Source organism: Epinephelus fuscoguttatus, linkage group LG11 (genome assembly GCF_011397635.1).
Source record: "Epinephelus fuscoguttatus linkage group LG11, E.fuscoguttatus.final_Chr_v1".
Lineage (NCBI taxonomy): Eukaryota > Metazoa > Chordata > Actinopteri > Perciformes > Serranidae > Epinephelus > Epinephelus fuscoguttatus.
Window position 1 is genome coordinate 23,000,090 of NC_064762.1, and position 14,626 is coordinate 23,014,715.

Here is a 14,626-nt window from a genome sequence, read left to right on the forward strand (position 1 = left end):
TGAGCTACATTTAGTGCAACAGCAGACATGTTGAAAACTCGGGCTGACTCTAACCTCACTAAGATAACTTCTTACATGTTCACACATAAATGTACAGTTACTCTTGTGATAAATCGAGGAACAGAGGTGTCAGAACATGAGATGGAGTTCGCTGCCCGGTAATAGCTTTTTTTCACGCTGCTGATCGGCCAACATAAGGGTTGGAAATGAACTTTTTTTGTCCACTTGCCACTTTGGCTGGCGGCTCCCAAAATCTACCAGCCACTCAGTAGATTACCAATGTTTTTTTGCCAAGTGAGTGAAGCAAATCTAGCAACCACGTGCATATTTTACTAAATTGGGCTAGTGGCTGGTGCTAATTTCCAACCCTGGCCGCTATCGTCGTCTTCTTTGCGTGGCTTTATGGTTAGAGTTATATCACCGCCTGCAGGTTTGGCATGATCATGACAGTGCCTCATTTTTTTTTTTTTGCTTTTATTTGGACGAAAATTTTCTTTGAGAATGGCAGGACAGTAAAACCCTGTTTACAAAAATACCTGTGTCTATGTGGACTGGGCCTAACGTTGCATTCACATGGAATCAGAGAGACAGTGGATGGCGAATTGGATATCATTATAGTGGACGAGAGCAGGCAGTAAAATTAGGTGAGGCTGGCAGATAATACCAGGATGTATTGTGAGACCATACTTTAACTTTTTGCTGTCCTCTGCAATGGAATTTACAACCAGATGTTAACGTAGCTCCTTCACACAGGGCACAAACACGGGCGTTCTGGACAATCGGATATCACTAGAAGAGTTACATGAAATAATAAACATAATATAATTCTATTTGATATATTTTATTCTATTCTTTATAAAGGATACAGCATCTCCATCGCAACTTATCGTCCTCCGTGTTTTGTTTTACCGTCCTGCTGTTCCATTAGACTGTTTGTTTTTCCTGTGCTGTTTAGAAAGTGTTTCTGTCTCCCTTCTCTTATCTGCCTGATTCCATGTAAACGCAGCATGAGACTGTTTGTGGGCACCATCTGAAATACCAGCTAAATCTGTCTTCTAGTTAAACTGAAGTCAGACTGATCTTGCCACAGATATTTAATTGTTGTCACTCATTGTGTTTTTCTGTCATTCTCTCCCCAGGCTGTTTTGACAAGGACGAGAAGATTTCATAAGTCCCATCTCCAGTGGAATTCCTGACAAGGGGCCAGAAAATGAGCACAACACAGACAAAAGCAACGGGTCAACCCAGCTATCTGGCTGACCTGTGAGCAGCCATGCTCTCCCTGCAGCACACATCGAGGGGAACCCCTCTCTACACGCGGGACTGTTTTCTGACATAGATTTAGAAGAATAGCTGAACCTCACAATAGAAATGGCATTAGTTTGTGTGCGCTATAACACATCAGAGTACATATTAGAATACAGGTGAGGCTGAACCTCTAGCCAATATCCACAGGACGCTTAAGAGGAGGGAGACAGCCTCAGATGACCTTTACACAAGGACGGAGCCACAGCCCAGCTTTGATGATTTAGTATCCATCCCGCTGCCTTGCTGACAAGGTCGTATCATGGCTGCTGCTGATCCCCATAGCAACAGTTCCTTGGTGGGGCGGGGTGCAGACTGAGAGAGTCAACAATGCAGCGTAACGGTGGTGGAGTGGGTGCCGGTGGCCAGCCATGGGTGTTGCGGCGTGTGCGTCTCACCTGGCTCAGTTTCATGCTCTTCTTCATCCTGGTCTTCTTCCCACTCATTGCCCACTACTACCTCACTACCATCGATGAAGCTGGGGGTCCTGATAAGCGCATCTTTGGGCCGCGGCCCGGTGGCGAACTATGTGAGGCCAAGCATGTGCAGGATCTGTGTCGTATCCGTGAGTCGGTCAGCGAGGAGCTGCTGCAGCTGGAGGCCAAGAGGCAGGAGCTCAACGGGGAGATTGCCCGACTCAACCTGCGCATCGAGGCCTGCAAGCGCAGCATTGACAGCGCCAAGCAGGATCTGCTGCAGCTCAAGAATGTTATCAGCCAGACAGAGCATTCCTATAAAGAACTAATGGCCCAGAATCAGCCCAAACTATCACTGCCGGTCAGGCTGCTGCCAGACAAGGAGGACCCAGGACTGCCACCACCCAAGTCTGCGCGCTCCTGCCGCCTACGCTCCTGCTTCGACTATGCGCGTTGCCCTCTTACGTCTGGGTTTCCTGTTTATGTGTACGACACAATCTCCTATTCATGGGCGGACTATATTGACCCACTGGTGAAGCAGGCTTTTGCAGCGTCAGTTAAGAGCAACATTTATATAACTGATAACCCCAGCATTGCCTGTCTGTATTTGGTGCTGGTAGGGGAGCTACAGGAGTCCTCCTCCCTTCCTCCATCCCCTGCAGAGCTGGAGAAGCAACTAAAAGCTCTCCCATACTGGAGATCTGATGGACATAATCATGTACTGGTGCATCTTTCTAGAAAATCCATGACACAGAACTTCCTGTATAATGTGAGCACAGGACGGGCAGCAGTCGCTCAGTCCACCTTCCTGGAGCAGCAGTACCGTGAGGGCTTTGACTTGGTTGTGTCCCCACTGGTTCATGCCCTCTCAGAACCAAACTTTTTGGAGGTGCCCCCTCAAGTTCCTGTAAAGAGGAAATACCTCTTCACCTTCCAGGGGGAGAGGGTGGAGTCACTGAGGAGCAGCTTACAGGAGGCACCCCCTCAGTCTTTCGAGGAGGAAATGGAAGGAGACCCACCAGCAGACTACGATGATCGCATCATCGGTACCTTAAAGGCGGTGCAGGACAGCCACTTGGATCAGGTGCTGGTGGAGTTCACCTGCAAGAACCCACGGCCAAGTCTGCCGACTGAGTGGGCTCTTTGTGGAGAAAGGGAGGACAGGCTGGAGGTGCTCAAGGCTTCAACTTTTGGCTTGGTGATTGCTCCAGGGGATGGACAGCTGGTGGCCTCGGCAGGCTGTGGGATGAGGCTCTTTGAGGCCCTCGAGGTAGGGACCATCCCAGTCGTGCTGGGGGACCACTCCAGACTACCATATCACCAGTTTATTCGTTGGAGTGAAGCTGCCATTATAGTCCCCAAGCCTCGTGTCACAGAACTACATTTCCTGCTACGCAGCCTATCAGACAATGATATGCTAGCAATGAGGCGGCAGGGCCGCTTCCTGTGGGAGACCTACTTTTCCACCTCAGAGAATGTTCTTAACACCCTTCTGGCCAGCATCAGAACCAGCATCCAGGTCCCTGCTGCACCTATCAAAGAAGAGCCCGCCCACGAGATTCCCCACAAAGCAGGGAAACTGGCAGGAACTGATGCCAACCTGGCTGACAATGGCGATCTTGATTTAGGTCCTGTCGAGACAGAGCCCCCCTACGCCTCTCCGCGCTTTCTGCGCAACTTCACTTACACAGCTGCAGACACCTACAGAGCATGGAACCGGGCCCCGGGGCCTTTCCATCTCTTCCCTCACACTCCTCTGGACCCTGTGCTGCCCTCTGAAGCTAAATTCCTTGGCTCAGGTACTGGTTTCAGGCCTATCGGTGGAGGTACGGGAGGCTCGGGGAAGGAATTTCAGGCAGCTCTAGGAGGGAATGTGCCCCGAGAACAGTTCACCGTGGTCATGCTGACTTACGAGAGGGAGGAGGTGCTGATGAACTCTCTAGAGAGGCTAAATGGACTGCCGTACCTCAACAAAGTAGTGGTGGTGTGGAACTCACCCAAGCCTCCTTCGGATGACCTGCTGTGGCCAGACATTGGCCTGCCAATTGTGGTGAGTATTCCTTTAGAAATTCAGCAAATATTCACATATTCATCTAAATGGTGTGGGTTTCTTTTATAAGGAATACATCTATGTCTCTTTCCATCTCTCTGAAGTGCAAAACAGTAACCTGTTATATTTCCGATGTGTTAGAGGTGGTGCAAAGTTTGCTGAAGTACATTACACTGAGCTGTTTGGATCAGTGCTTCTTTGGAACTCTGCAGGAGTCCATACAAATTACCAGAAGCTTTAGATGTGAAGAAGTGTGACATCCATGAATAATAAAATTTGTGCTTTTGAATTAAGCCTGGAAAATAAAATATTCATGTGTTTCATATTCACACCATTAGTTTGTGACAGGAACAAGTGGTAAGCTGTGAAAGAGGAACTAAAGAATTAGACTCTGTATTCCTCAGTGCTAGAAGAGTCTTGGTGCTGCCAAAGATTAAATAAGCTTCTATATTTACTTTTTCTATATGGCACATGTAGATTGTATGACAACGTAAAAAGCACAGCAAACCCACGCATGGAATAATTCTGTGATCAGATGAATCTTGAAGACTGAGTTTAATCATGAGTCATACGCAGTCACAATCAGTTTTAGAAGATGTATCACCACGTAGCCAGAAAGTCAGTTATTGCTGGTTTATATAGGTCAGGTAGAAGTACGAAATGTTCTGTGTGTCAGTACTCAGAATGTTCTCAACTATAAGTTTAAGTCGTGAATAGTTACATTTCTTATGTGAGTATCACTACTCACAAAAATGGCAACTAAGCAGAATCTTGTCTTGTGCCTGCAGGTTGTCCGCACAGAAAAGAACAGCCTCAACAACCGCTTCCTTCCCTGGGATGCCGTGGAAACCGAGGCCATACTGTCAATTGATGATGACGCTCATCTCCGGCACGATGAGATCATGTTTGGGTTCAGGTCAGTGATGGCGACAGAATGCGTGACGCTTTAGGGATTCATATATCGACACTGTCATTTTTTCACTTTGCATTGATAATATTGAATTGTTGATCATTAAATCAATATATGCATCCAGATCGATGCATAGTTAAACAGTAACAAGCTAATTAAGCTTATTAGGAAGTACTGTTTGAAGACATCGAGACCCACTGGCCAGGTCATTGCTGCCATTCTGTACTGTGCTCATACATGATGGTGTCGTGGAAGGCCCACCCTCCAGTTCCCTCATGGTTAACACTATTAGCTCTGTTAGCACTGTTGCTGTTATAACACTGTTTGTGGAGTCACCATTAGCTGCGAGCCGCCGGCTCAGCCACCCTTCATGTAGAGAACTGTGTCTAGACAACTCGTAAGCTTTGAATTTTGCATTGAGCTCATGCATGGCACTTAATCTGCCAAGGCCAAATGCCCTATCTCATGAAAGTAAAAAACAATTTATGTATCCATCTGCCCTGTCATTCACATCCTCTCCAAATTTTAATGGGTTCTTCCTTTGCCCATGCAACACCCTTCCACCAATCAAATGAAAATCGGACCAGTGGTTTTTCCGTAGTCCTGCTGACAGACAGACAAACCAAACCGAACACAAAACCTCCTCAGTGGAGCCGATAACACACAAGATAGTTGTTTACATAAGTAGTAAAGCAAAGGCACTGCATTGGCTAGGAAATCCATTTAAAAGTTTTGTAGTGTCTTTTCCAAGGAGAAGTGCTTTAAAAAAAGCTGAAAAAATGCAGTAAAAAGGAAGACAAACGTCGTCTCGAGTGAGAGGTGAAAAAATAGCAGAAGCGACGTCTTCCTGAAAATACGGAATTGGAGAGACTGAACGAACCACTTGTAACTGAACCAGAGAAAAATAAAAGGGAAACATGCTGCCAGTGCCTTGTGTTTATGATTCATTTGCTAATACTGTACTTAGATAAGCTGAATGTGAAGGCCATGTTTAAACCCATTAAAGGAGCAGGTTCAGTTATTTCTGTGCACCACCCCTCTCTCTTCCAGACTCGTCTACAACTCGGGGCTGTTGCAGCTTGTCCAGGCAGGCAGGAAGTGTGTGTGTGTGTGTGTGTGTGTGTGTGTGTGTGTGTGTGTGTACCAACCCCCCCCCCCCCCCCGGAATGTTTGCCCACTTTCATTCTCACCAAAGAGGAAACATTATGCAGCAGCTGACTGTGTTTGATGTCTGTCTAAGTGGTCTCACATGAGCCTGTCTGAAACATTAAATTTGCTTTTTGAGATTTCTTGTGTCTTCTGTGTCTGCGGAAGGAATTCCAAGTATCTAATCTGATAAACGGAAACACACTTTTATTGGGTCCAAGACTTTCTCGCAGTTACTGGGCTGCAGCACGTGTAAAAATGAGCCAAGAGTGACACTTTGGTTTTAAATATCTAAACTGTCTCAACTGTCTAATACTAATAGAAGACAACAGAACGGTTACTTAATTGCTCCCAAGAGGCGAATAGCTGTCACATTGCTTATAAAGACGACACTTTGAAACAGATGGATTTAAAAGGGTGGCATATGCACAGACACTTGGAGACTAATGACCATATAAAAGTGACAAATAACAACAGTAGAAAGTCATCCATAAATCATTTATTAATCCTGCCCAGTGAAGTCGTATTTGATGGATTGAAAATGAGGAATTCTGCTGACTTTGTGTCCGGCGGTGTCTCTCAGAGTGTGGCGCGAGGCCAGAGATCGCATCGTGGGTTTCCCCGGGAGGTATCACGCGTGGGACGTCAACCATCAGTCCTGGCTCTACAACTCCAACTACTCCTGTGAGCTCTCCATGGTCCTGACAGGAGCGGCTTTCTTCCACAAGGTCAGATCTTTTACTCCTCATCCTCAAAAAATAAACATTTAGCCAAAATAATCGTCTTGCTGTCTCATAGCCATCTCATTCACTTCCCCTCTGTGTTTGTATTTCTGTAGTACTACGCCTATCTGTACTCCTACGTGATGCCCCAAGCCATCAGGGACATGGTGGACGAGTACATAAACTGCGAGGACATCGCCATGAACTTCCTGGTCTCACACATCACTCGCAAACCACCCATCAAGGTCAGTGACAGAGCACCCAGTCCGCTCGTGCTCAGCTCAGCATCTGCAAGCTTTGTGTCTCCCTCAGGCCCCGTGTATTTATATTTTTGCCCACTTAGCCTTGCCATTACTCAAACTGACATATCCAATATTCCTTACAAATGATAAATCAAAAACACAAGATCGAATTGGTGGGTTATGCCTGATTTTTTTTTTCCACTGGATTTTTATCGGAAGGACATTTATTACCGGAGTGCATATTTATGGCTAGACAAATAATTATAGCAATCAAGGCATGGAAGCTGTTGGAGCAGAAATGTTATTGCAGCCCTCAGTTTAACTTCTTTTTGATTTAGTGCGGTGTTAATATTCAGGGGTGTTTCAGAGGGGAATTAAGGACGGCTTTGATGGAGTGTGTTGCATGACAGCAATTCGCTGCGAGGAATAAGCCTGGTGAATAATGAATTTGGGGCAAGTTTGAATGTGGAGTCATAAATGGTGAGGGGCTTTCTTTTAGTCCAAATAAGACAAAAACAGAAAAGAAATTGATTTTTATGCATCACTGATGACGAATTAACAAATTCAGTTTTAGGGATATCTGTCCTTTTCTTCAGCAGTTCTGTAGTCTTAAGTTTTTGTTCTTAATTGACCATTCACTAAGCCCCGTCTCCTTTTGTGCAGCACATACGCAGTTTACAATTACATGATAATGGTGTCGGATTTGCCACTTGAATAACTGTAACTTTTTAAAGCAGTGGGTCCTTTAGACAGTGGTAGACAAAAGCAGTCTTCTCATTTCTAGTCAATGACTGTCGGCTGAAATGACATGAAATTAAGTCTCACTACCAGATTTTAACCAGCTGTTCCTGGCGAGCTAATTAAGCTAATGTTAGCTCCCTGAGTTGTTTTAAAAAGCAAACTCCAGCTGACTTTTTAATGTGTCAAGCTGACGCTGACACTTGATGGCTATAAATGTGATAACCTACTAAAAGGGTGAAGCTAAAGCTGTGTGTCCCAGGATAAAAGTTAGCATCTTCACCAGTTGATGATCCATGTAGAGGATGTGGAAATAAAGAAACAGCATTGTTTTTGTATCACAGTGTAGAGCTAGTTAGACCTGGTATTATGTATTAAATTAAAATGTTGGATCAGATTGTTATTTTATTATCATATCAGGGCTTCCCCCAGAAAAGTTGTTTGGCTATGTGGCCTTAACAACAATATTTTGCCTAAAACTGATGGACAAGATGCGCCGGTCAAGGAGAGAAATGCAGCATATTGCCAGGGACAAATTGTGATGGATAGTTACCATTGCAGCCTTGTGTCCCAGAGGCAGTGATGAGTAAGGTAGTAAGTGGTTAAGATTAGGGTTAGTAACATCATTTGAGCTGTTAATAAAGCCCTGGAGGGTGGGAGTGGATGAACCCGGTTAAAGAGTACCCGCCCAGACGGGACGTTCTAAAACTAAAGCGAGCGTGCCCACAAAGAGGCAGGGATCATTTGGCATTCTGTTGGTTGGGGGATTTTGACAGGGTTGTTACACAAAAAAATCCAAGCGCAGGGCAGAAATCTGAGAGCAAAAATTCTGTGAGCACACAGAAACAGTTTGAGCGCGAGGAGAAAAGCCGAAGCTCGAGCAGGAAATCTGTGCGAGCAACATGGTATCTGAGTGCGAGCACACAGTTTGAACAGAAACAGAGTAGATCCAAGCGCAAGCAGAGGCTATTTGAGTGCAAGGGCAGGGTTTTTGAACGTGAAATCAATAAATAATGTTCTCAAACTGATAGACCACTCTCTTGGATAAAGATAGGGATAAAGCTCCATAGTTGGACATGCTAACGATGGCTGCAGACGAACACTGTTTACTTTTTGCCTACACGTTTCCTCTTGTGTTTTTAATGTTTGAGAGGCTAAAATAAAGACACCATTCTCCAAACTCTGCAAATGCAGAGTATTGCTCTCATCAAATGTAGAGTCCAAAGCCTAATGGGACATCTGTGTTTAGTTACAGTTGCTATGATATGATTGGCCAGTTTAGAGCTTGGTCAGTTCCTGAAGCTCATCTTTTCCATCCTACAGCAGCATTGTGCTGAAAAGTACCTCATGCACAAATGACTGTGTCTCTGTCTGTCTTAGGTAACGTCACGTTGGACTTTCCGCTGTCCCGGCTGCCCTCAGGCCCTTTCACATGACGACTCGCATTTCCACGAACGCCACAAGTGCATCAACTTCTTCGTCAAGGTGTACGGCTACATGCCGCTGCTGTACACGCAGTTCCGCGTGGACTCTGTGCTGTTTAAGACTCGATTGCCCCATGACAAGACCAAGTGTTTCAAGTTTATCTAGCATCGGGCTGAGTGGCCCAGCAAAGAGCCAAAAGCGGCAAGGATTGAAGGACTGGAAGTGTTTAAAGAACAGCAGCTCCCTGTGCGAGCAGTGATGGAGATGGATGGATGGGCTGCCAGATGAATGCACAGAAGTAAAGTTTGGAGTAAGGATTTTGCCCGAGGAGGGAGAGACGAGTTGACCTTAAAAGCTGTTGGCTTGGTGGTCTAATCCACAGCTCTGCTGAAAATTTGAAGAGTGGAAGCTGAAAGGCACCACTGCCAACAAATTAAGCCTTTTCAGTGGATGTCACTCCTCCTTTTTCATGTTCTTCAATCACGCTCAATCATCAACCACTACAGATGTCATTTGCACCTCTTAATGGCCTGCTGAGGAAAGAGGACGGTTGTACACAGTGTACAGAAACTCCCCCACGATAAACTCTGCCTGACAATGGAGCTATCAGTTACTGAATCACTGACAGACTGATGTCAGGCCGCGTTCGCCCAGCAGCTTGTTGACAGTTAAAGCTGGGAGAGCAGACGTGGCAGCGGCACATTGCTGCCAATGCGCTTCTTTTTTTTTTTTTTTTTCTTTTCATTTTACAGTTACAAACTGTACTTCTTGTACATGTACGTGAGAGAAGCACTGATGGAGAAGTATTTTATTGAACGTTTTTTCCTTTTTTTTAAAATAATGTCGTTTAAATGTGTAAATCTCTATGTCGGATGAACATTTTCCAGAACCTCTGCCTGTGGGAGATCAGACACAGACTCGTTAGTCTGAGAACGAGACAGGACCTCGACTGAAGAGTTAAACAGGTTGGCCCGATCATGTTTAGTAACGCTACGTGTTCAAGAAGGAATTCACTTCAGCGGTCACCATAATGCCTCAAAATTTGTCATGAAAACCAGCCACCATTTTGTCATTTTGTTATGCTTACAGGACTGGCCTGGCCTGTTTTTTATGCTATAGGGTGTTTACTAATGTTTGTAAAAATGGTCCGAGGTTGAAGTAGTCATGTTTAAATGTAATAATATTAACCAATCAAAGGTTACAATGTCCTTTACAGAAGTGCAACAAAGTCAAGAATCACTGCTGCCAAAATCAACAAAAAATAGGTTTGGATGTCTAATTAAGGTTGTGATTATAGAGACAGTTAAATGTACTATTAGGATTATGGTAAAAAAAAATGTTAAAGAGAACAGCTTGACATTATAGGAAACAAACTTATTTGCTGTCATTAGGAGCGTGAGATGAGAAGATCCATACTGGAGATACACCAATTGATTGGCTGGTGACTGCAAGTGGACGATTTTCAGATTAATCGGCCATGACTGATGACCGACTGGTCAGATGTAGCCGATCCCATGTGGATAAAATTTACATGCATGCATGGCACGATCACTTACGTCACAAATATCAGCACAGACCATAACTGTCCGCCAGTGTAATTCATTCCCGTTTGTGCTTCACATAGCTTGAAGGTATTGTGTTAAGCTAACTAGCAAACTGATGTGTCACCCAAATCTGTAACTGTAGCAAAGTGTAGTATCGCAAAGCTAATGCCAAGTATTTCAAGTAGGTGAACGGCAGATGCTAAAACACTTAGCTTCTTAGTCCAGGAGAAATAACTCAATAAAAACACAATTATGGGAGGTTAACCCTAGTTTGCTAATTAGCAGATTAGTTTAGATAACTAGCAGACTACTCGGGTAGTTGATAACAAACTCAAAGGGTTTGCATAGAAAAGCTAATGCTGACTGTTTCATGCAAGTGAATGGAAAATGCTAAAGCTAATTAGCGCCATATTCTGGGAGGTATAGTTAAATAAAAACACAGAGTTGGGTGGTCTAACCAAGTTTGCTAGTTAGTCTAGTTAGCTTTCTTCCTGAGTGGGGTCCATTTCATAGATTTGGTGGTTTATTCCATGGTCGCAAAAAGTTTTAGTGCTAGTGATTAAAATGAAAACAAAATGGTGACGTTACTTGAGTGAAAATGGAGCTGTCAATTAAGCGTGATCTGATCTGCCCACACAAACCTGACAAATGCTGTTCTTGAGCTAGGTCTTCTAATAGTTATGAACATGTATTTTCACTGATGCTTAACGGGACGCTCCTCCTTGATACCATATTCGCATTTTAACTACTTCAAGACAAGTTTCCAGTAGCTTTAAAGAAAAGATCAAACGTGTTGTGTATGTCGTCAGTTGTAGTTCTCAGAAGGAAAGAAAATCAGGATCAGCCAAAATTGGAATCGACTAAGAAAGTTGCAGTCTGTGCATCTCTAATCTATACTTTAATCACATCTGTCCACTTAGCTTAGCATAGCATAAAGACTGGAAATGGGCAGTAACAGCTAGCCTGCCCATCAGCACCTCTGAAGCTCACTAACATCTGTGAAATCTGGTGTACAAACGACAAACTGTTTACCCTGCTCAAGTCCTTATGCTAAGATAAGCTAACTGGCTGCAGGCTACAACAGTTAGCCTCGTATTTGACAAACAGCTCGTCTCATCTTACTCTCCACCAAACAGCAAATAAACATGTTGAGCTATTCTCTTTAACATGTCGCCAGTTCTGGCTTTGAGACAGAAGTACTAAATATTTCCCGCCATTCATGTCACCCTCCTGTATAGAACTTTCTCAGCTCAGACAGAAACGTCACTTTACAGTGTCACCATATTGGTTCCACTTTGTTTTTTGTCTTTTTTTTTTTTTTTTTTTAACCATTGCTTGATGAATGTTTTCTTTGCCAAATAGGTACGATGTCTGCTGCTTTACAGCATAATTTGCAGGGTGCGCAGTGTGAATGGTTGCTAAAGGGATGCAGTCTGGTACACCCATATCCACTCTGCATGGTACTTTAGTAGAGTCGATCCATTCAAAGCCTTTCCCATCGTGTATTATAAATACAGATCCTTTATTTGACCAGATTTAATTCCTGTAATCTGAACAAAAGGTCAACCTAAAAAGATCCCTTTAAAAAATATCGAGAAAAGCTAAGGTATTTTTCCCCCAAATAAGGTTCTAAGTGTGAGGATGCTTTTATGAAACTCTCACAAGTCCACGGTTCCTGTATATTTATTGAATATATTATTAAAAAAAGATTTTTTTAAAACTGATAATGACACATTCAATAAAATGAGAAGACAGTGTAGTTTATTATTCCTTATCTTAAAGAGGTCCCGTCAGCTTATTTCATTGCCTGGGAAAACTAGCTTGTGCCACCGAATGCTTAGGACGGTTTTAACTGACCTTAGAGCAGCACTCAGGCAGGCAAATGTGTTTTATAGACGTCAAGACGACCTGGGTCTTAAAAAGGTCGAAATGTAACAGATGGTCATAAACGGAGCTTCTGCAACAGTCAGTGGACAGGCAGTAAAGCGTCTTTGAAGCCAAACCTACCTGCTCCAGCTGGCTGCTGCTGCTCCTCTGGCCCCTCCAGTTAAAATATAAAAATATTTGATTGGGCATGTTTAGCTAAAATGGATTAAACAAAGAGCCAGATTCTGCATTACACTGGCGCAAAATGGCTGCACAGCTAAAACAAATCCAAATTTACACTGCTGCACCAGACTTGAAAAACCAGCCTGTCTTCTCACCTCGTCACACCTGAACACTTTTATTGGAGCTCCGGGGGCTTCATAATTACCTGGCTGACTAAACCTGTCCTGGGGCGTAAATAGGGTCAGCTGGTATTCTTTCTGTAAGTCAAAGCCTCCCTCCTCAAGGATCTGTGGCACAGCTGGTTTTCCGTGGCCGAGAGCAGGATAAACGTCCCTGGGAGGCCGCAGTCACTCTGCTAGGAGTTTTGAAACTATGTGCTCCTGGGTCTGATCCACGACTGTGGGCGAGGCTCCAGCCACCTGCAACGCTGCTTGCGCTGTGCCAGAATGATGACTGATGACAGCGTCAAACATACCATTGAAGGCCAGATTAATGGAAATAAAAACTTTCAACATTGTTAAAACATTATCTGTCTTATGGCCTCGTTCTTGTCTTCATCTTTACAAAACACATTCCTGCACTTTGACTGTTCGATAAGGTCTTAAATGAAGAGGGTGAATCAGAGATTTATTCAAAAATACTGTTCCACCTTTTGTGTTTATTTTCAAGTTAGCCTGCTCAATGAAAATATTGATACCACTGTCATGTTCGTGTGGTGAGACTCAAGTTACAGCTAGGTAGCTTAGCATAGTGCTAGGTGAATGATCAAATTTTATTTTCAATTATGATTTTGGCTTCCAACAATTATGAAAACAAGATGAGTGAGATAAAACAATCATTCACTGTGTTTCTCAAAGATGCTCTTGTTTTGTCTGGTGTTATAAATCCAGCACACTCCTTTATTTACGGCGGTGCTCTGTGTTGCCAACCTGTCTACATTCCCACGAGATTTAGCGACTTCTCAGACCCTTTTTATGATTCTTTTTTTATCATGACACTTTCCCAAAGTCCTATGTTCCCCAGTACTACATTTGTGCTTTCACGGGGTGCTATGTTCCGAAGGTCTTATATTCTCAAGGTCCTATGTTTCCAAGTCCTATATTCCCCAGGTCTGATGTTCCCAGGTTCCTATATTCCCAAGAACCTTTGTTCCGAAGGTCTTTACTCTCAAGGTCCTATGTTCATAAGGTCCTATATTCCCAAGGTCTTATGTCCTCAGGGTTCTAAATTCTCAAGGCCTTTATGTTCCTAGGGTCATATATTCTCAAGGTCCTATGTTCCTAGGGTCCTATATTCACAAGGCCCTATATACCCAAGAGCCTATTGTATGTTCCTAAGGCCCTATATTTCCACTGTCCCATGTTCCCAAGGTCTTATATTCCCAAGGTCCCATGTTCCTGGTGTCCTCTATGCATAAGGTCCTATGTCCCTAAGGTCCTATATTCCCAGATTTTAGTGTTTATATTGTCCTATGTTCCCAGGGTCCTAAATTCCCAAGGCCCTATGTTTACAAGGTCCTATGTTCCCAGGGTCATATATTCTCAAGGCCCTATGTTCCTACAGTCCTATATTCCCAGATTTTAATGTTTCTAAGGTCCTGTGTTCCCAGGGTCCTATATTCACAAGGTCTTATGTTTCTAGTATCCTATACTCATAAGGTCCTATGTCCCTCAGGTCCTATATTCCCAGATTCTAATGTCTCTAAGGTCCTATGTTCCTTACGCCCTATATTCACAAGGTCCTATGTTCCCAGTGTCCTACATTGCTAAGGTCCTATGTTTCCAGGGTCCTTTATTTTCCAAGGTCCTATGTTCTCAATGTGTTGTGTTCCAAGGGTCTATGAAGCACATGATGGGAACCTGTAAAAGATGTTCCTCAGCTCGGTAGTTGCTTAATTTGACATGTGCTGGGGTTAGTTTAGGGGACTATAATCTCTGAGACTCTGAGTCATTAAATCTACTGGACACAGCCTTAACGGTACATGCTCTACCCGGTGAGCCACCAGGGTGCATCAATACTCACTGTTTCTGTATGGAGAACAGCCCCATATTTCAGCCTGAAATTTAAAATAATAATTTC

The 14,626-nt window shown here is 43.9% G+C and overlaps 1 protein-coding gene across 2 annotated transcripts in view; it reads left to right on the plus strand.

Moving 5' to 3' along the window:
* The window catches only part of extl3 (exostosin-like glycosyltransferase 3), a 40,264-nt gene extending 27,189 nt beyond the window's left edge, over nt 1-13,075 (plus strand). For both annotated transcript variants that reach the window (XM_049590217.1, XM_049590218.1), the window contains exons 2-6: nt 1,140-3,771; nt 4,560-4,687; nt 6,411-6,555; nt 6,666-6,794; nt 8,910-13,075. In XM_049590217.1, the coding sequence (XP_049446174.1) occupies nt 1,636-3,771; nt 4,560-4,687; nt 6,411-6,555; nt 6,666-6,794; nt 8,910-9,119 (2,748 nt within the window). In that variant the 5' untranslated portion in view covers nt 1,140-1,635 and the 3' untranslated portion in view covers nt 9,120-13,075. The remainder of the gene's footprint in view (nt 1-1,139; nt 3,772-4,559; nt 4,688-6,410; nt 6,556-6,665; nt 6,795-8,909) is intronic.
* The last annotated feature ends 1,551 nt before the right edge of the window (nt 13,076-14,626 follow it).